This window comes from Hemiscyllium ocellatum, chromosome 22 (genome assembly GCF_020745735.1).
Source record: "Hemiscyllium ocellatum isolate sHemOce1 chromosome 22, sHemOce1.pat.X.cur, whole genome shotgun sequence".
Taxonomy (NCBI): Eukaryota; Metazoa; Chordata; class Chondrichthyes; order Orectolobiformes; family Hemiscylliidae; genus Hemiscyllium; species Hemiscyllium ocellatum.
In genome coordinates, this window is record NC_083422.1 from 49,312,295 (window position 1) to 49,334,150 (window position 21,856).

A 21,856-nucleotide genomic window follows, 5' to 3' on the forward strand; every position below is an offset into this window, starting at 1 on the left:
TATGCGCGCCTCCAGGCCCCAACGTGAGAAAGACATACTGCCACACATTCCACAAGTGAACAAATCTTGTCCCCTTATTTACACCGATCCATTGACACTAAGAACAGACGCCCCCAATTCTTCTGAGCAAGTGCCCCCTTCACCTTGGTCAAGTTCTTTCCTGAATTTTCTTAGCAGATATGTAACATCTAAGGCTACAAGCTTTCTCACCCAGGACAATCAAAAGTCAACCACATTGAGGCTGGAAGCACATATAGGCCAACCAGGTGAGAATGGTAGATTTCCTTCCCTAAATGAGTATTGCTGAAAGAATTGCATTTTTACAACCATTGACAGTAATTACGTGGACACCATTGGGTCAGCCCTTTGTTCCGGATTTTAATTCAAACTGAGATTCAAGCTCCTGTCCTCAGAAAATTAGGCTGGGTTCTGGAATACTAGGTTATTGCAATGCCACTGCCTCCCCTTAAAGAAGTGCAAGCCAAATCTGTGGCACTGCTGGTGTGTCTGGGGTACAAGAGGGGAGGAAGAAGAATGACCAGCCTACAGTGATTGGGGATTCAATAGTAAGGGGAACAATCAGGCATTTTTGCAACTGCATAGACACCAGATCGTTTTCCTGGTGCCAGAGTCAAGTTTGTCTCAGAGCAGCTGCAAAACATTATGAAGGGCCAGAGTGAACGTCCAGTAGTTGTAATATATGTTGGTATCAACAATATAGGTTAGAAAAAAGCAATGAGGTCCTCCCGGCAGAATGTAGGGCATTAGGATGTAAATTAAAATGTAGGACCTCTAAGGTGGTAATGTCAGTATTACAAGTGAGAATAGAAATCACAGGAGAAATGGTGCACAAGGGAGAGGTGCGGACTGCTGGGACAATGGGATTGTCTCTGGGTAAGGTGGACAGTAGGACTAGTACAAGCAGGATGGGTTTCGACCGGGATTGAAAGATGAGAAGCAAAAGTGGAAGGTGGATAAAACATGGGAGAGAAAATTGGAGCCATAATGCAAAATAAAAGTAAGATGACTAACAAAGTTAAAAAGACAAGTCTAAAGTCTTTGCAATTTAATGCATGGAATGTTCACAATCAGGTAGATGAACTAATGCAACTAGACATAGAACATAGAAAAATACAGCGCAGTACAGGCCCTTTGGCCCTCGATGTTGCGCTGATCCAAGCCCACCTAACCTACACTAGCCCACTATCCTCCATATGCCTATCCAATGCCCGTTTAAATGCCCATATAGAGGGAGAGTCCACCACTGCTACTGGCAGGGCATTCCATTAACTCACTAGTTATGAAATAGTTGTGATGACAGAGACATGACTGCATGAGTGATCAAGGATAAGAACTGAACATCCAGAGTATTCGTTATTTAAAAAGGATTGGCAAAAACAAAGGTGGTGACGTAGCTTTATTTGAAAAGGAAGATATCAGTGCAGTCGTGAAGAAGGACATTAACTCAGTAAAACATGATGTGGAACCTTTATGGATGAAGATAAGTATGATCAAGGGGCAGAAGACATTGTTGGCAGTTGTCTATGAGCCTCCAAGTTGTAGTGAATATATAAGGGAAGGTATTAAGTAAGAAATTAGAGAGATGTGCCAGAAGGGCATAACTGTAATCATAGATGACTTCAATTTACATATCGATTGGATATACCAAGCTAGCAATGATATTGTGGAAGAGGATTTCCTGGTGTGTGTATTCATGTTCTTTTAGACCACAGTGCTGAGGAACCAATTAGAGAACAGACTGTTTTAGACTGGATTCTGTACAATGAGAAAGGATGAGAGTCATAGAGTTATAAAACATGGAGCAGATCCTTCAGTCCAACTCATCCATGCCGACCAGATATCCTAAATTAGTCAAGTTCCATTTGCCAGCATTTGGCCCTTATCTTTCTAAACTCTGCCTCTTCATGAACCCATCCAGATGCCTTCTAAATGTTGTGATTGTACCAACCTCCACCACTTCCTCTCTCAGCTCGTTCCATACATGCACCACCCTTTTGCATGAAAAGGTTGCCCCTTAGGTCCCTTTTAAATCTTTCTCCTCTCACCTTAAACCTATGCCCCCTAGTTTTGGACTCCGCTACCCTGGAGAAAGGACCTTTGCTACTCACTTTATCCATGCCCCTCATGATTTTATAAAGTTTTATAAGGTTACCCTTCAGTCTCCAGGGGAATTAGCCCCAGCCTATTCAGCCTCGCTCTATAGCTCAAACTTTCCAACCCTGACAACATCATCGTTAATCTTTTCTGAACCCTTTCAAGTTTCACAGCATCTTTCCTTTAGCAGGAAGACCAGAATTGAATGCAGTATTCCAAACATGGCCTTACCAGCATCTTGTATAGCTGGCAACATGATATCTCAACTCCAGTACACAATACACTGACCAATAAAAGCAAGCTTACTAAATGCCTTCTTCACCACCCTGTCTACCTGTGACTCTACCTTCAAGAAACTATAAGCCTTCACCCTAAAATCTCTTTGGCAACATACCCCAGGACCTGACCACGAAGTATATCAGTCCTTCCCTGATTTGCCTTACCAAAATGCAGCCGTCACATTTATCCAAATTAAACTTCATCTGCCATTGCTCAGCCCATTGGCCCATCTGGTCAAGGTTGTGTGTAATCTGAGATAACCTTTTTCACTGTCCACTGCACCACCAATTTTGGTGTCAGCTGCAAACTTACTAACCATTACTCCTATATTCACATCCAAATAATTTATATAAAAAGCAGTGGACCCTGCATCGACGCTTGTGGCACTCCACTGGTCATAGGCCTCCAGTCCAAAAAACAACCATCTACAACCACCCTCTGTCTTCTACCTTCAAGCTAATTTTGTATCCAAATGGTTAGCTCTCCCTGGATTCCATGTAATCTAATACTGCTAACCGGTCTCCTATACAGAACCTTGTCGAATGCCTTGCTGATGTCCACGTAGACCACGTACACTATTCTGCCTTCATCAGTTTTCTTTGGCAGTTCTTCAGAAAAACTTAATCAAATTCATGAGACGTGATTTCCCACACAGAAAGTCATGTTGACTTTCCCTCATCAGTCCTTGCCTTTCCAAATATATGTAAATTCTGTCCCTCAGCATCCCCTCCAACAACTTGCATACCATTAACTTCAGGCTCACTGCTCTATAGTTACTTGGCTTTTCCTTACCACCTCTCTTAAATAATGGCACCACATTAGCCAATCTCCTGTCTTCTGGCACCTCACCTGGTTAATTAACATTCATGTTTAGGGAAGAGCAACCATCATATAATAAAATCCTTCATAAACTGGAAAGTGAAGTAGTTAAATCCAAAACTGAAAAGGAACTATGAGGGTATGAGACATGAATTGGCAAGGATGAATTGGGGAACCTTGCTAAAAGTTTTAATGGTGGATAAGCAATGGTTAATATTTAAAGAACATGTGCATATATTATGGTAAGTACTCACTGCAGCTTACAAAAGAAATTAGGGGCAGTGTTAGATCCGAAGAAGAAATGTATAAAATTGCCAATAAAGCAGCCATCATGAGGACCATGGGCATATTAGAATTCTTCAAAAAAGAACAAAAAGTTTAATCAAGAGGGGTAAAACAGTGCATGAGATAAGCTGGCAGGGCAAATAAACTGTAAAAAGTTCTACAAATATGTGAAGAGGAAAAAAAAGATTAGCAGAGACAAATGTAGATCTCTCGTAGTCAGAAACCAGGGAAATTATAAAAGTTTCATAGTAATAGAAGCAGGCAGAGGCCATTTGGCGCATCGAGCCTGCTGTGCTGTTCATTAAGATCGTGGCTGATCTATCCATTGTCTCAGCTCCTCCTACCTGCATTATCCCCAATGCCCTTAACTCCCCTACCAGACAAAAACTCATCCAACTGCGTCTTGAATATATTTAATGAAGTTGCCTCTACTGCTTCCTTGGACAGAGAATTCCATAGATTCATTACTCTCTGGGAAAAGCAGTTCCTCCTCATCTCTGTTCTAAATCTACTCCCCTCCATCCACATCCCCAGCCACACCCATCAGTGGAAACAACTTGCCTGCCTCTCTCTTATCTATCACTTTCATAACTTTATATGTTTCTATAAGATCCCCTCTCATTCTTTTAAATTTTAGCAAGTACTGTCCCATGCATCTCAACCTCTCATCCCTCGAATTAACCTGGTGAACCTCCTCTGCACCACCTGCAAAGCTAGTATGAACTCAGATTTCTCCAGTTTCCTCATTTCCTCTCCCCCACCTTGTCTCAGTCAAATCCCTCGAACTCAGCACCGCCTTCCTAACCTGCAATCTTCTTCCTGACCTCTCCGCCCCACCCCACTCCGGCCTATCACCCTCACCTTGACCTCCTTCCACCTATCGCATCTCCATCGCCCCTCCCCCAAGTCCCTCTTCCCTGCCTTTTATCTTAGCCTGCTGGACACACTTTCCTCATTCCTGAAGAAGGGCTTATGCCCGAAACGTCGAATCTCCTGTTCCTTGAATGCTGCCTGACCTGCTGCGCTTTTCCAGCAACACATTTTCAGCTCTGATCTCCAGCATCTGCAGACCTCACTTTCTCCTCCTAGTACATCCTCCTTCAAGTAAAGAGACCAAAACGGGGCACAATACTCCAAGTGCAGCCTCACCAACACCTTGTACAACTGCAGCAGAACCTGTCTGCTCTTAAATTCAAACCCTCTAGCAACGAAAGTCAGTATTCTATTTCCCTTCCTGATTACCTGTTGCATCTGCCAGTCAATTTTTAGCAATTCATGTATGAGCACTCCTAAGTTCCTCTACTCAACAGCATGCTGCAATCTTTCACCATTTAAATAACACTGACCTACTATTTTTACTTCCAAATTGGAAAACCTCAAATTTACCAACATTGTACTCCATTTTCCAGAACCTTGCACACTCACTTACCCTGTCTAAATCTTTCTGCAGACCCTCCACATCCTCTGCACAGTTTGCCTTTCCACTCAATTTAGTTTCATCAGCAAACTTGGATACATTAAACTTGGTCTCCTCTTCCAAATCACACGTTATGAACAGTTGCGGGCCCAACACTGACCCCTGTGGCACTCAGCTCACCACTTATCTCCAACCAGCGAAACATCCATTTATCCCAATGGGGATATAATGGGGATGAAGAAAACGGCCGAGAACCGAACACACAATTTGATTCTACCATCACAAGGAAGGAGTTCAAATAATCTCCCAGAAATGTTAGGGAACCAAGGTCTAGTGAGGAGGTGAAATTGAAGGAAATCTATATTAGTAAGAAAATATTGCTAGGGAAATGAAGTTCATAGGCTGATGGGGCCTGATAAGCTACATCCCAGATTATGAAATGAAGTGACCCTGGAAATATTGGATGCATCGCTGGTCATCTTTGAAAATGATCTGGACTCTGGAGTAGTTCCTACAGATTGGGGCTGGCAAATATAACCCCAAAATTTAAAAAAGCGAGAGATAAAAAACAGAATTTACAGACCAGTTGGCCTAAAATCACCTCACCTGAGAGATTCATAACCAACTCCAGAAAAAAATGAACACCGATTTGGTATCATCAACATATTGCAATGACTTTGAAAATCAGAAGAAGATTGGCAATGGGATGATGGTTTGCAAGAGCTGAGGGGGTGAAGGTGTTTTCTCTGAGGTGGGAAGACAATAACAGCTGAAAGGGAAGGGAAACCTATTTGAGGAGAAGATAACAGAACACTTCAAAAGTATTAATGGAATTGGACAAAGTCACAATAGGTTTATGAAAGGCACATCATGCTTAATGAATCTACTGGAGTTACGTGAGGATGCAACAAATAGGTAAAGGAAAGCCAGTGGTTGTGGTAAATTTGGATTTTCAGAAGGATTTTGATATGGTGTCACAAGAGTTTAGTAGGCATGGATTGCTTTTTGAAAGTAACAGAATGGTGTTCATTGAATTGCAGTTTTCTGTGTTATTTGAATTTGTAAGTTACAGGGATAATGCACTCCACATCTTAATTTGCTGTTTTCCAGATCTAATGGTGGAGTTTATGGTCACTCACATGATGAAGGAGTTCCCCATGGACCTTTACATGTAAGTTCAACGTAATTTCCAATTTCACCCATTGCCCATTCCCCAATATTCACTCCCCATAATCAAACTTTCTGCCAGACTGATGTTAACATTAAATCAGAACATTCGCACAAAACATCATCTGAAACCGATCTGAGACTCCCAGGATAACCAAAATGTAGAAGATGTAGTTGATGACTTTTCGTGTTTTAAGCATAAATCCCAAAATTAATTATGGTGCCTTTGACTGCTATTCTTGATGCGATCGGATAATCTGCTCCTTTGGCATGGCACAGTGCAAGATTGTATAGAGCATTTGGGAATTAGTGTGCGTGTGTTGTGAGGATGCTAATGATGATGTTAGATTTGTGCCATTTTTTTAGATCCCTTGAAGCAAATTAACTATAGTCTGAATAGTTCACATGTGAACATCACTAAGCACAGAATGACTCTTTAATACATTTCTTGCCACCATCATAGTTCTGCAGCTGCTGCTCTACTCTGGAACTTTTTCTTCATTACATATAGACCAGTCTGTTGCCAGATGTGGTCCTCTCACTGCCACCATTGCTGAACCAGTATCTTCATTTCTTCTTATCATCTATTTTCCTTCATATTATCTTGGAGTTTGTCTTATTCATGACACTTGCCTTCTGCTCCCTTCATCCATTCCTGCTAAATTGCTGAAGAGACAGTCTCTTTCTAGCCCCCATGTCTTGCATTGTAAACAGTTCCCTTTCCTCAAATAGGTTTCCCTTCCCTTTCAATTGTTATTGTCTACTCACCTCAGAGGAAACACCTTCACCCCCTCAGCTCTTGCAAGCCATCATCCCATAGCCAATCTTCTTCTGATTTTCAAACTCATTGCAATATGTTGATACCAAATCTGTGTTCATTTTTTCTGGAGCTGGAAATGAATCTCTCAGGTGAGATGCCTTCCTCTGTCACCACAGCTAATCAGGAACAAAAAAAAAAGCAACTGCTTACTGGGGCTGCAGTGAGGTGCCTTGATTGTTCTGTAGTCCTGCTCCCACACCCCTCCTACATTGTCCAGCTCTCATCGAGCTCTACAATTATCCATCTAACCGTGAATAGAGTATCCTCAGCACTTGCATCTGGTTTTGGCCTTGCAATTACCTCCCACATACTCTCCTGGCTCCATGCCATAATTTCATTATGTCCTGTTCCTTGATGTCATTATTGCAGCTTCTGCGTTTAGGTTGTTGATATATGGCTTTCACAAAAGCAAACACTGTAGATACTGGCAACATGGGAACAAACACATAATTTTGGAAATAACTGAGTGCTCTGCTTTCCTCCCACAATCCAAAGATGTGCAGGTTAGGTGAATTGGTCATGCTAAATTGCTTATAATGTTAGGTGCATTAGTCAAGAGTAAATGTCGGGTCAGGGATTGGGTCTGGGTGGCCTGTTTCCATACTGTAGGGAATCTAATCTAATCAGCAGGCCTGGCAGCCTCTTCAACAGTGAAAAATGGATTAAACATTTCAGGTTAATGACCTTGCTGATGATACCAGATATCTGAGTATTTCCAGCACTTTCTGATATTTTTATTTCAGACTTCCAGTTCTTGCTTTTTATTGCATTTATCAACCCTTGCACTGCTCGTCTGACTGTAGGATCCTATCTGATGGTAATACTGGCCAAGTCAGAGTTGGCTGGATAGATCATGTATTTTACTCTTGCTACAGGTCAGGAATCCTTTATCTGAAAATCTCAGGGCCAGCAGTTCTTTGGATAAAAGATATTTTCAGTTTTCAGATATGCCTGAATGGGTATAGGATTGTTTGGGTAATTTGTTGAAGACAGACAGACATGTAGACATGCTGAGTTCAGATTTTTGGGGAAAACTTGGTCTGTTTGAGGCAAGCAAAATTTATTTTCCAAAGGGCCTGAACTCAACATGTCTACAGGTCCATTTAGATCCTCTTTTCAAAAAGACCTCTGGTTTTTTAAGTCTTTTCAATTTTTGGACATCAGGATAAAGAATACAGGAGCCATATTTGTTTACCATGGTGTTGTGTCAAAGGTAGGTCTTTGGAATGGGGGCAGCACAGTGACTTAGTGTTTAGCACTATTGCCTCACAGTGCCAGGGACCCAGGTTTGATTCCACCCTCTGGTGATTGACTGTGTGAAGTTTGCACATTACCCCTTTACTGGCATGGGCTTCCTATGGGAGTTCTGATTGCCTAGTCCACAGATGCGCGAGCTGGGTGGGTTTGCTATGGGTAATGTTGAGTTACAGGGTTAGGGTAGAGAAGGGGTGGGTTTGGGTGGAATGCTCTTCAGAGGGTCAGTATGGACTTGATGGGCTGAATGGTCTGCTTCTACACTGTAGGGATTCATGTACTCCATTTTCAGTCAACCTTAATGAGCATTCCAGCCTGTGTCTTGTCCAGGATCTACTTCTACTCAGTAACATAGCTTGTCTCTCCCCTACCTAATTTCATCTAAAGCCCTCAGTAATGTGCCTTCCGCTCCAAATTTGTTATACTCTTGTACTGGCTGACCTCCCATTCTGTAACCACTAAATTATGGTCCATCCAAAACTCTCTACCTTAACACAAATATGTCTCATGTACTCATCACCTCTGTATTCACAGATTCACGTTGGCTTCTCGTTTCCCAATGACTGAATTTGATATTTTCAGCCATATGTTTAAATCCCTTCAGGGTCTCTGTCTTTGTGTATTTTTTCCAATCCTAAACTTGCATCCATTCAGCCTCCTCCGAACTTTCCATAACAGCTCTTTTTACACTTTTTATTTTACACATCCCTCGTCCCATTCATTGGCAGTTTTGCCTTCAACCATGCACAGCCTACTGTCTAGAATTTGATTAGAAGACTTCCCTCCTGCGCTCTCTTTCAGTATTCCTCTTAAAACATTCTTCTTTTAAACAGGATGTAGTCATACTCGTAAATTGTTCATTTTTTTCTTCAGTGTCACTTCAGATTAATTAAGCTTAAATGCTTGATTAAATGCAAGTTGTTTTTCAATTTAGTGTAATGCTTCCTTGATTTTGTATTTTGTAGGCGATGTGTTCAGATAGTTCACAAACTCATCTGTTATCAGAAGAAGTGTAGAGTACGGTTACATTACACCTGGCGTGAACTCTGGTCAGGTGAGTACCTGTTGTACCTATAAGCAGCATTACAATATACTTCAGGGCTATGATTGACCAGAATGAATTAAAGGATACAGATTAGAAAATGTTACAGAAAATGGCTAGACATCTACATGTAAGCATTCCTTATTTTAATATCTGCCATTCTGTTGTCTTGTTCTCTCATGAAATGACAGTTGGGTGGGCGAGGGAAGGATAGGTGTGTATAAATTGGAATAGAAGCACTGGGGAAGGAAGGATAAGGCTGAGTGTGTGTGTGCAGAATGGTTGAGTGTGCAGGAGGGATGTCTGAAGATGAGGACAAGATGATGAATGGTGTCCTGTTTACACAGTTGACTAAAACAGTTTGAGGATTGTTATTTTGTTGCTCTATTTGTGGTTGTTTTATTCAAATCAGGAAGCTTTGTCAACTGTTTGGTGATGGGGGAGGCAACGGCTTAGTGGTGTTATCACTAGGCTATTAATCCAGAAACTCAGCTAATGCTCTTGGAACCAGGGTTCAAATCCCTCCTTGGCAGATGGTGGAATGTGAATTCAATAAAAAGAAATCTGGAGCTAAGAGTCTAACGATGACCATTAAATTATTATCAATTGTTGGAAAAACCTAGCTGGTTCACTAATGCACTTTAGGGAAGGAAACTGCCATCCTAACCTGGTCTGGCCTACATGTGACTCCAGATCCACAGCAATGTGGCTGACTCTCAAACTGCCCTTCTGAGCAATTAGGAACAGGTAATAAATGTTGCCCAGTAAACGATGCCCATCTCCCACGGGTGAATTTTAAAATAAAATTCAGGATAAGAGAAGGGATGACCAAAGGGAGACCTGAAGAAAAAGTCGGGGAGAAAAGAAAAGTCAAGTTGGAAACTGGGGATGCATCTTCCACGTACGTTTTATCGAGAAATTACAGTCTGTGTGAATCACTGCCTGGTTTCCTTCATCTTATCCTGACATGACCCTAGTAGTTCCCTACCCTGGTAACCCTTTTGTCCTTCTCCTGCTGGTATCTAGTGACACCTTGGGCTAGTGGGCAGCAGTCTCAACTGTGAATCAAAAGATCATAGGTTCAATTTCACTCTAGAGATCTACGAGCAAAATCTAGGCTGAAACTCCCCATGCTTCTCAGGTGTTCAGAAACAGCACTTTTAAACAAGAGTTGGTGAAGAAGCAAACATGCCTTTATATAGCATTTTTTACAGCCTCAGTAGATCCCATGTATCTTTATGATTGATCAAGTATTTTTGTAATGTAGTTATTTCTGCAATGTGGGAATCACAAGATAATTTACACATTGAAAGCTCCCATAAACAGCACGGTGGTTCAGTGGTTAGCACTGCTATCTCACAGCACTAGTGTCCTAGGTTCGGTTCCAGCATCGGATGACTGACTGTGTGGAGTTTGCACATTCTCCCTGTGTCTGCTTGGGTTTCCTCCGGGTGCTCTGGTTTCCTCCCATGGTCCAAAGATATGCAGGTCAGGTGAATTGGCCATGATAAATTGTCCATAGTGTTAGGTGCATCATTCAGAGGGAAATAGGTCTGGGTAGGTTACTCTTCAGAGGTTCGGTGTGGACTGTTTGGGCTGAAGGGCCTGTTTCCACACTGTAGGGAATCTAAACTAATCTAATCAGTACAGAAAAGCAAGTTCTCTGTGAGTGAATCTATGAAGTTATTTCCATTTTCCATTCAGCTGTCAGATTGTCATAACTGGTAACTTTTTCACTGAATGGAATTAGGTCAGGGAGTTTGACTTTACGCATGGGAGTCTGAGGATGGTTTTTGTGGCTTTGCCTCTGTAGCATCTCACATTACTGTACAATTGATTAAACACCAGAAATTAAACTCTGAAATGAATTAGCCTCTGAATCAGAATGCAGACTGCTCCCTTATTTATAGCCTGAGTTTCTCACTGAATGTCACAATTGAGGAAAACCTCACATTGAAAAGTGGCTTTGTTGTAAATATAAATTACCAGCGTACTAGCTACCTCTATCATCCTTAATGTTTACCAGAGTGCTGTGAATTGTTAATGTTTTTCTTTTTGTATTGGGAAGTCCTATAAACACAGGGCTACGTGCTTACAGCTAATCATTGGGTGCACCGAACATGATCCAGATTGGTGACAAAGACTTGAAGGGAAGTGTTCACACTCCCTATCACCAGTCAGTCACACAGATGAACCTTATCCATTACATTGATCAAAAATAGACCACTTGGTTCAAGTGGTTCACGTCGATGGTTATGCTGTGCACGAGACTTCTCCTGCCCTACTTTACCTCATCTTGTTACTATGTGCTTCTAGTTGTTTTTCCTTTGCTTCTCATTAAATCATTTGTACTGTTTACCCCAACTTCTGCATGTGGTAGCAGCTCTGTATAATTATATATTGAACCAACTTGAGTGTAAACTTTACAGTTCAATCACTATTAAGTTGTGAACCCAGCTGAATCACATGATAAAATAGCTCCATGATTTGAGGCACCAGCCATGAGACTCAGTGACTCATCAGAGGTGTCAGAAAACACTGCTGTGTATCTGAGGCAGTTGAGATGAGCCCATGAGTATTAAGGCTAATTTACATCCACTGCTGCTAGCATTGAACTGGCTAGATGACAACATTCTGGCGACAAACATTGTGGGTTACAAATGAGTGCATTTTTGTTTGTGCATATGGCAGGATTGTCCATGCTTCTGAAACAGAATCTTCAAGCTGTTAAGGCATTCCCTCCTCCTGTCACCCATCATAAAGAACAGAAAGAAATTTAAGAAGAGGTTAAGTAGTATGAGGGGTTTTGATTAAACAAGTAAAGGTTAGCTGTTTTCAATGGCATCAGGCAATCAGCGACCAGGTGATTGACAGGCGAACCAAGAGAGGTGGGGAGAATTCACCGTGAATTGTTAGAAGTTGGAATGAGGCTTGAAGTTTGGTGGAAGACTCAGTAACAAGTTTCAAAAGGGAATTGAATAAACATTTGAACTGAAAACATTTATGGGGCTTGTAGAAAACTACAGAGGAGGGGACAATGGGATAACTCTTTCAAAGACTATGACTTGGTGTCGTGTGATTTTTAACTCTTTCAAAGATGGTGGGTCTCTGTACTGGAGGATTCTGTGAATCTATCTCCTTAATGTTGCTAGAGAATTCACAACTTAGGTAATGAATTTTTTAAAAACCGTGCAAGACCGCAGGTTTTCTGTTTTTAGAAATCTAATGAAGCTATAAACCATTTTGTGCAAACCTATAGATCAGAAGCCCTTCAGCCCCTTGAGCTTGCTCCACCATTTCAAGCCTTTGAAGGTTTCTTGCGGTGTTCAAAGATGCTTGTCTTGAAAAGGTATAAATGGGTAACTTTCAAGTTGGCAGTATGTAATGAAAGGAGTGCCTTAGAGATCAGTGATGGGTCCTTGACAATTTACAACTATATCTTGAATAAAAGAGTTGTAAGTATGGTTGCTAAATTTGTTGAGGATACAAAAATAAGAAAGAACTTAAGTTACAAAGAGGATGTAAATCTGAAAAGCTAGGTTAAGTGAGTGGGCAAAAATTTGGGAGATGAAGTATCATGGAAAAATATGAACCTGGCTACTTTTTCAGTAAAATAAAGAAGTGTAACCATGCTCAAATGGGGAGTGTTTACTCAATTTCTTTTTGAAACTTGTTACTGAATCTTCCACCACACTTTGAGCTTCATTCCAACTTGTAACAATTCAAAGGTATCTGAGTGTCCTGGTATCGGAATTAGAAAATACTGGTGTGTAGGCACAATGAGTGATTGGGAAGCTAGGTGTAATGTCGTTCTTTATGCAAGGTAGCAATATTGAATTAAATATAAACAACTCCAGCCTTCAAAATCCCAAGACAGACTTATTCTAATTTTGCATCTGTTCTTGCACCAGAGAATATCATTTTATCTCTATCTCTCTTATTGAATCTTGCAATCACCTGGAGCGTTTTTATAAGCATGGAAAGTGGAATAATATTGTGGTTTTGTGGTAAGGAAACAACTGTTTTGGAGGTTGAGGCAAAAGCTCCAATCGTAAAAGAAATACTGCTGAAGTTTTTTTTTGTTGGTGGGTCATACTGAAGAAGTGCTGCATTGTTGGCAATCTGTACTGAGGGAGCATTCTGCAGTCGGAGGGTCAGTACTGAAAGACGGTTGTGTGGTTGCAAGATCAGAACTGAGGGAGGGATGCACTGGTGGACAAGCTACACATTTCAAACCGTATGTTAAGCTGAGATCTCTGCATCCATTAATATAAGAAGTAAGTGGAGTTATCCTGGTTTGCAGGTCAACATTTATCTTTAGATTCAGATCTAAAAATAACTTTTGTGGTACTTATGTGAGCTTGTTGCTAGCAAATTGACAGTAGCCATTCGTAGTTGGCAACATTGACTGCATTTCAGAAAGTTCTTCATTGGATGTAAAGTGTGATGGATCATGCTGAGGTCATGAAAGGTGCTATAGAAATGCAAATTTGTTCTGTCTTCTTTCAGCATCAGTCAGAATGCCTTCAACTGCCCATGCTCAAAGTTATATCAAGCTACAACCTCTCACATCTATTATTTGTTGTATTTTTTTAAAACCTCCCTGACATTTTTAAATAATCTTCCTACATTTTTCTTCTTTCTCTTTATTTTTACTTTTCTTCTTTTGCTTACACATTCACTTATTGCTTTTATTCTTGCTCTGTCCTTCCTTTCTCTGCCTGCAGTTTGATTGAACTCTCCTCCTGACTTCCATCCTGCAGTCTCTTTCTGCTGCCTGGCTCCCATCAGGCTACCTCGCAGCCAAATCAGATCAGCAACATAGCGCATGCAGCGAAGCTCAGTCACTACAGCTACGTAACATCTGTTACCACCATCTGCCATTGTCTCTTTTTGCTCCCTCTTGTTGGAAATTATTTAGGATCAGCAAAATAAATACCTGACCATCTGAGGATAATTTTCAAATCATTTCTTCAAACAAGTCCTGCCCAAAAATAAAGTACTGCAGGTGATAGAAGTCTGAAATAAAATTAAAAAAAATACAGCTCAAGTACCTTCAGTGGAGAGAGAAGCAGTTAGTGTTTCAGGTTGGTGATCTTTTGTCTGAACTGGGGTTTCATGTACCATCTGAAGGATTATATTTCTGATAGTTCATAATTATGGCTTATTAGTTGAAGTTCAAATCCAGTATGACACTCCTCTGGTCTGGTGATAAAATTTGTGGATGCTATCAAAAACGTTCCCGCTTCAAGCCTGGAAGTAGAGACATCGGTCGACGAGGAGGCCATTCAGCTCCCAAGCATATTCTAATGAGCGAATAAAAGGGAGGCAATTGCCTTGTGGTATTATCGCTGGACCGAAAATCCAGAGACACAGGTAATACTGTTGCGATATAAACTTAAATCCTACCATAGCAAATGGTGGCAATTGAATTCAATGAAAATCTGGAAGTAAGTGTCTAATGATGATCATTAAACTATTGCCAATGTCAGAAGAACCAGTCTAGCTCACTCATCCTTACCTGGTCTGACTTCCATGTGACTCCAGACCCAGTCCCTCTGGGATGGGCATTAATGTTGACCTAGCCAGTGATACTCTCATCCCCTGAATGAATCTTTTAAAAATAACTATGTATTAAATCACTTGTGATCTATAACTGAACTCCATTTACCTTTCTTTTTTCTTCTTGTGTTTACTCAACAGAAGTTCCGAGATATCAGTCTTAAAATGGCAATTGACCCCACTAGCCGCTGCCTTTTCATGCCTGCATGAGTTTCAGGTTTCCATCAAAACTTTGTGCAAAAAAATTTTTCCTGATGCAGAGCATGGTCTCAATGGCTTAGTGTTACACTGAATATTCAACAATGAAAATGGGCCATTTGGCCCAACCAGTCCTTGCTACCAGCCTTCCTCTTCCAACTCAACTGGCATACCCTATTCATTTACTATATATAGAACATTGAAAGGTACAGCATAATACAGGCCATTTGGCCCACAATGCTTTGCCAAGTGTTTATCTTAATCTAAGATCAAGCTGAACCTTGGAGTGCGCTTCATAGTTCCTTGAAAGTAGAATTGCAGATAGATAGAATAGTGAAGATGATGTTTGATATGCTTTCCTTTATTGGTCTAAGCATTGAGTATTGGAGTAGGGAGGTCATGTTGCGGCTGTACAGGACATCGGTTAGGACACTTTTCGAATATTGTGTGCAATTCTCTCCTTCCTACCAGAGGAATGTTGTGATTTTTTTTTGTTTATTCATTCATGGGATGAGGACAGCATTTGTCTCCCATCCCCAATTGCCCAGAGGGCAGTTAAGAGTCAACCACATTGCTGTGGGTTTGGAGTCAAATGTAGGCCAGACCAGGTAAGTTTTCTTCCCTAAAGTGAACCAGATGGGTTTTTCCAACAATCGACAATGGATTCATGGTTGTTAGTCTTAGTTCCAGGCTTTTTAGTTGAATTCACATTCCACCATCTGGGTCCCCAGAACATTACCTGAGTCTCTGGGTTAACAGTCCAGCAATAATACCTCTAGGCCATCGCCTCCCCAACTTGAAAGGGTTCAGAAAAGATTTACAAGGATATTGCCGAAGTTGGAGGATTTGAGCCAAAGGGAGAGGCTGAGTAAGCTGAGGCTGTTTTTCCTGGAGCGTCAGAGGCTGAGGGGTGACCTTATAGAGATTTATAAAATCATGAGGGGTATGGATAGGATAAATAGACAAGATTTAGGGTGAGAGGGGAAAGATATAACAGGGACCTAAGGAGTAACTTTTTCATGCAGAGGGTGGTGCGTGTGTGGAATGAGCTCCCAGAGGAAGTCATGGGGGCTGGTACATTTACAGCATTTAAAAGACATCTGGATGGATAGGTGAATAGGAAGGGTTTGGAGGGATATGGGCCAAGTGCTGGCAAATGGGACGAGATAAGGTTAGGATATTTGGTCAGCATGGACGAGTTGGACTGAAGGGTCTATTTCCGTACATTTCTATGACTCAATCAACCTAACCTCTACACCCGTCAATTTACTGTCATCCATGTGCTTGTCCAGCAGTCGCTTAAATGTCTCTAATGTCTTTAACTCTACTACTACCACTGGCAGTGTATTCCATGCACTTACCACTGACATCTGCCCTATCCCTCATTCCAATCACCTTAATATTATCACTCCTCATGGCAGCCAATTCTGCCCTGGGCAAAGTCTCTGGCTATCTACTCTATCTATACCTCTCATTACCTTGTACACCTCCAACCAGTCACCTGTCTTCCTCTCCAGTATGAAAAACCCTAGCTCACTCAACCTCTCTTCACGAGACATGTCCTCCAATCCAGGCAGCATCCTGGTAAATCTCCTCTGCACCCTTTCTAAAGCATTTGCATCCTTTCTAAAATAAGGTTACCAGAACTGATTACAATATTCCAAGTGTGGTCTAACCAGGGTTTTATAGAACTGCAGCAAAACCTCATGGCTCTTAAACTCAATCCCCCTGTTAAAGAAAGCCAAAACACCATATGCCTTCCTAAGAGTCTTATTGACTTGGGTGGCAACTTTGAGGGATCTACGTATGTCGACCCCAAGATCTAGCTGTTTCTCCACAATGCCAAGAATTCTGTCTTTAACCGTGTATTCGGCACTCATATTCGACCTTCCAAAATGAATCACTTCGCGTTTATCCAGGTTGGACTCCATCTGTCACTTCTTGGCCCAGCTGTGCATCCTGTCAATGTGTTTTTGTAGCCTGCAACGGTGGCTCAGCAGTTAGCACTGCTGCCTCACAGCGCCAGGAACCCGGGTTCAATTCCCACCTCTGGCGACTGTCTGTGTGGCGTTTGCACATTCTCCCCTTGTCTGCTTGGGTTTCCTCCGGGTGCTCCGGTTTCCTCCCACAGTCCAAAGATGAATGGGTGAATTGGCCACGCTAAATTGCCCGAAGTGTTAGGTGCATCAGTCAGGAGTAAATGTAGGGAAATGGGACTGGGTGGGTTGCTTTTCATAGGATTGGTGTGGACTTGTTGGGCTGAAGGGTGTGCTTCTACACTGTAGGTAATCTAATCTAATCTACTCTACTTACTACAACACAACAAACCTTTGTGAAATCGGCAAACTTACTAACCCTCCCCCCACCTTCCACTTCTTCATCCAAGTTATTTATAAAAATTACAAAGAGCAGAGGCCCAAGAACAGATCCCGTAAGACATCAGTAGTCACCAACCTCCAGGTAGAATACTTTCCATCCACTACCACTCGTTGTCTTCTTTCAGCCAGTCAATTCTATATCGAGACAACCAAATTTTCCTATATCCTATACCTCCTAACTTTCTGAAAGAGTCTACCATGGCGATCTTTACCAAATGCCTTACTGAAATCCATAAACACCACATCCACTGCTTGACCTTCGTCAACTTGTCACATCTTCAAAGAACTCAATACGGCTTGTGAGGCACAACCTGACCCCCTCAAAGTCATAGGCAAAAGTGAGTACCACAGATGCTGGAGATTAGAGCCAAGAGAGTGATGCTGGAAAAGCACAGCAGGTCAGGCAGCATCCGAGGAGCAGGAGAATCGACGTTTCAGGCAAAAGCTGGGAGCCTTGGGGGTCGAGAGATAAATTGGAGGAGGGTGGGGTTGGAGGGAAGGTAGCTGAGAGTGCAATCGGTAGATGGAGGTGGGGATGAAGGTGATAGGTTGGACGGGAGGGTGGTGCAGATAGGTGGGAAGGAAGATGGACAGATGGGACAGGTCATGAGGTCGATGCTGAGCAGGAAGGTTGGAACTGGGGTCAGGTGGGAGTGGAAATGAGGAAACTGGTGAAGTCCACATTGGTGCCATGGGGTTGGAGGGCCCCGAGGTGGAAGATGAGGCATTCTTCCTCCAGGCGTCGGGTGGTGAGGGAATAGCAATGTAGGAGGCCCAGGACCTGCACGTCCTTGGCAGAGTGGGAGGGGGGTTTTGAAGTGTTCAGCCTCGGGGCGTTGGGGTTGATTGGTGTGGGTGTCATGGAGATGTTCTCTCTGCGTTCTGCGAGTAGGCATCCTGTCTCCCCAGTGTAGAGGAGATCGCATTGGGAGCAACAGATACAGTAAATGACATGTGGAAATGCCGGTGAAACTTTGATGGATGTGGAAGGCTCCTTTGAGCCCTTGGATAGAGGTGGGGGGGGGTGAGGTGTGGGCACAGGCTTTGCAATTCCTGCGGTAGCAGAAGGAGGTGCCGGGCGGGGAGGGTGGGTTGTTGGGAGGGGTGTGGGCCTGACCAGGTAGTCGCGAAGGGAACGGTCTTTAGGGAAAGCAGATAGGGGTAGGGAGGGAAATATATCTCTGGTAGTGGGGTGGATGAGATGCACTGGAGGACATCATCAACCACTTGGGAGGGGATATACAGTGAGAGTTACATACCAAATTGCCACTGCCTTTAAAGACCGCAATTTCCCCTATCTTTAATCAAACTATGTTTTCCCAAATAGTCATAAATCCTATCTCTCAGAATCCTCTCCAGTATCTTGCTGACCACAGACGTTAAACTGACTGGTCTTGTAGACACGTATTTGTCTAGCTTCCCTTTAAATCCATCAGTTATCTTCATTTCAACCACTCCATATGGTGGTGAATTCCACATTCTATGTAAAGAGTTTTTTTCTGAATTCCCTTGTTGATGGTTATCTAATAACGATAACATCTAGTTTTCCTCAGAAGTGGAAACAATCTCTGTATCAATTCGAGAAATTCCCCTCAAAATTTTAAAAGTCTGTATTAATACAAACTTACAAATCAGGCGCAGGAACTGGACCATTCATCCTCAAACCTGTACTATTGAAAAGACCATGGCTGTTCTGTTTGTGGTCTCCACTCTGTTACTGTCTGCCGTTGTGTCTTGTGTCAATCAAGTGTTAAACTCTGCTTTAACAATACTCAGCGATTCTGAATATACTCTTCTCTGGGGAACAGAATGCCAAACATTAACAATCTTCTTTGAGGAAAATAAATTTTTCTCACCTGCAGAATCAACTGTGCCCAGTAGTTCTAGACCGTCCCATAAAGGGAGATATGTTTTCAGCCTCCACTCTGTCGAGTCCCCTCAGGCTTTTACATGTTTCAAAAAAGTCACTTCTCATTCTTCTAACTCTAACAGATGTAGGCCTAACCTTTCCTTGCAGGTAACCCTGAATGAATTTATTAAAATGTATAAGATCCTGAGGAGACTCTCAGATCCAATCTCTGATTCCACTATATCAGCTACGTTGCAGTTAATTGTTTGAAGTATTAGGATGTCACTAGTCAGCCTTAATTTTTCTAGAGAAGAGACTTAGCCTTTCTCCTTAGGTGTGATTTTTTTTTGTGCCCTTTCCATTGTCAGTGCAAGCTTTTTACATTTACAGCAAACAGCACACTTGAGTTTTATCTGACTAATGTTCTTTGCAGGTTTAGAGTAACCTGTGTACTTGGCTTGCTTTTGTTATGACCTTATGACTCATGTTGTGACTTGTTGGAATTTGTGTATTTGTACTCCCAAGTCCTATTGTTCCTGTACCCCATTTTGATTCTTAATTTCCCAGGTCTCATGTCACCTCATTCTTATCAATTATTAATCCATACTTCAAGTTTATTATTGATTTGTATTCTAATGCTCCTCATGAGTGTTGACTATAACCCCACTTTAATATGGCATGCAAATTTAGAAATAGTGCTTTTGCTGCCAAAGTATAAATTGTTCATATAAATTGTGATCGAGAATGGTCCAAACACTGATTCTGGTAGGATCCCACTTCCCACCTTCTGTTCCTCTGAAAAACTGTCTTTTACTCCCACTCTCTGTTTTCTGTTGTCAAGCCAGATAGCTATTCATTCTGTCACTTATCCCCTGATTGTGCATTCTCTGACCTTATCCATAATGAAGCACCTTACCAAATGCCTTTTTGGGTATGTAAATATGCAAAACCTATTGCATTATCCTTACCTATTCTATCTGTTGCCACCTTAAAGAACTTAAGGTTGGTCAACCAAGATGTTTTTCTTTTTTGAAATTCATCCTGACTACTCGTTTTTCTATTTTTGGTCCTAGATACTTCTGTTTTCTTCTTTTTAGGAATTCCATTATTTTTGACCACCTGAAGTTAAGGTGACTTTCTATATTTTCCTAGATATGTTTTATCTCTCACCTTGGGTATAGGTACAATATTAGCTAGCTGCCAATCCTCTGGCACCAAACCTTTCCCTATTTTTATTGTTCCTAAGATTATTTTACAAAGCACAATACATACTGTCTGGACAGGAGCTTTTTGTCCTCTTTATATTGTCTTTCTGCTTGGCTTTGTTCTTGAGTGACCATCTCTCTTCCTGACATTATGACCCGTGATCCCACTTTTCCCAAGCAGAGGAAATAATTTTTCCCACTGTATCCACATTAATTCCTTTCTTGTTACAATCATCTGGATTTGTGTCTAAACACCAATGGACGTGGACTTGAGTGTATGCAACCCTTATTTATAAAATCTGACTCGTGAAGCCCATGCATCATTCTGGTGACTCAGAGCTGCACTCCCTCTTAAGCCAGTTTATCATTTGTGAAGTGCGGTGCTCAGAAATAACGCAGTTACTTCAGATTCCATTAGACTGGAATTATTAACTCTTTTTATCTCCACAGATGCTGGCAGACCTGCTGGGTTTCTCCAGTGCTTGCTCCATAAGGTTTTACGCCAGGTTGATTGATGCTCTGGCCAGTTCGTGTATAATTTCCACTTTGTGATTCCTATTCTGATTGAGATAAAGGTCCACATGCATTTGCCAAATTTGAGGAGTGTGTGTACCAGTGATTAGCTTGTTACAGTGAATGTCCATTAGGACAATGTTAGTACCACATTGAAAAGGAACAGATTCCAGAGCAGGCAAATTGCTGTCAATTCTGGAGGAAATTGTGCAAACCCCTTATGCTTTATTTATTGAGCAATTGGCTAACTGCTTGCTAGAGGAACTTAACTCCATTTAACCAGTCTTTGACATTTAGCTAGTCCTGACCAGGGAACAGAAATAGATAATTTAGCTTTGTGTTGAACCAGGGAGAGTTTCAGTTAGAAATCCCTCTTTGTCTAGTGTTATGAAATTAATCTATTTCCTAACATTACAGCACATACCATAGCAAAGGAGTTGAAGAGAAATTTAATAAAAGTTGTTTATTTTTGTCTTAATACATTTCTTACTGTGGGCTTCCTGTGATTCCAGCTCTGATCAATCTGTTGAAATTCCTGATGTCGAATGAGACTGTGCTCTTGGGGAAATACAACATCTTTGCTTTGGCCTTAATGGTGAGTCATTAGTTGTCAGTATACATTTTGTTAACATTTTGTGTTTGCTCAAGAGTCTCTCAGTTGTCCCTAGATGATAGAAAGGCTGTTTGATGTAAAACTCTACGTAACTGTGAAGTCGGTCAAACCATTTTTGATGAACAGCGGCAGAATGCTTTAATGTTTACTGTTATATATAAAACTGTGCAACTGACTGACCTTTCACTGGTGTGGCCCTGTCACTATGTGACTGACTGACCCTTCAATAGTGTGGCCCTGTCACTGTGTGACTGACTGACCCTTCAATAGTGTGGCCCTGTCACTGTGTGACTGACTGACCCTTCAATAGTGTGGCCCTGTCACTGTGTGACTGACTGAC

General features: G+C 41.8%; 1 protein-coding gene across 2 annotated transcripts in view; it reads left to right on the forward strand.

Annotated features, from left to right (window-relative positions):
* Positions 1 to 21,856, forward strand: part of armh3 (armadillo like helical domain containing 3) — a 153,622-nt gene that overhangs the window by 82,507 nt on the left and 49,259 nt on the right. For both annotated transcript variants that reach the window (XM_060842198.1, XM_060842199.1), the window contains exons 19-21: positions 6,026 to 6,086; positions 9,122 to 9,210; positions 21,416 to 21,498. In XM_060842198.1, the coding sequence (XP_060698181.1) occupies positions 6,026 to 6,086; positions 9,122 to 9,210; positions 21,416 to 21,498 (233 nt within the window). The remainder of the gene's footprint in view (positions 1 to 6,025; positions 6,087 to 9,121; positions 9,211 to 21,415; positions 21,499 to 21,856) is intronic.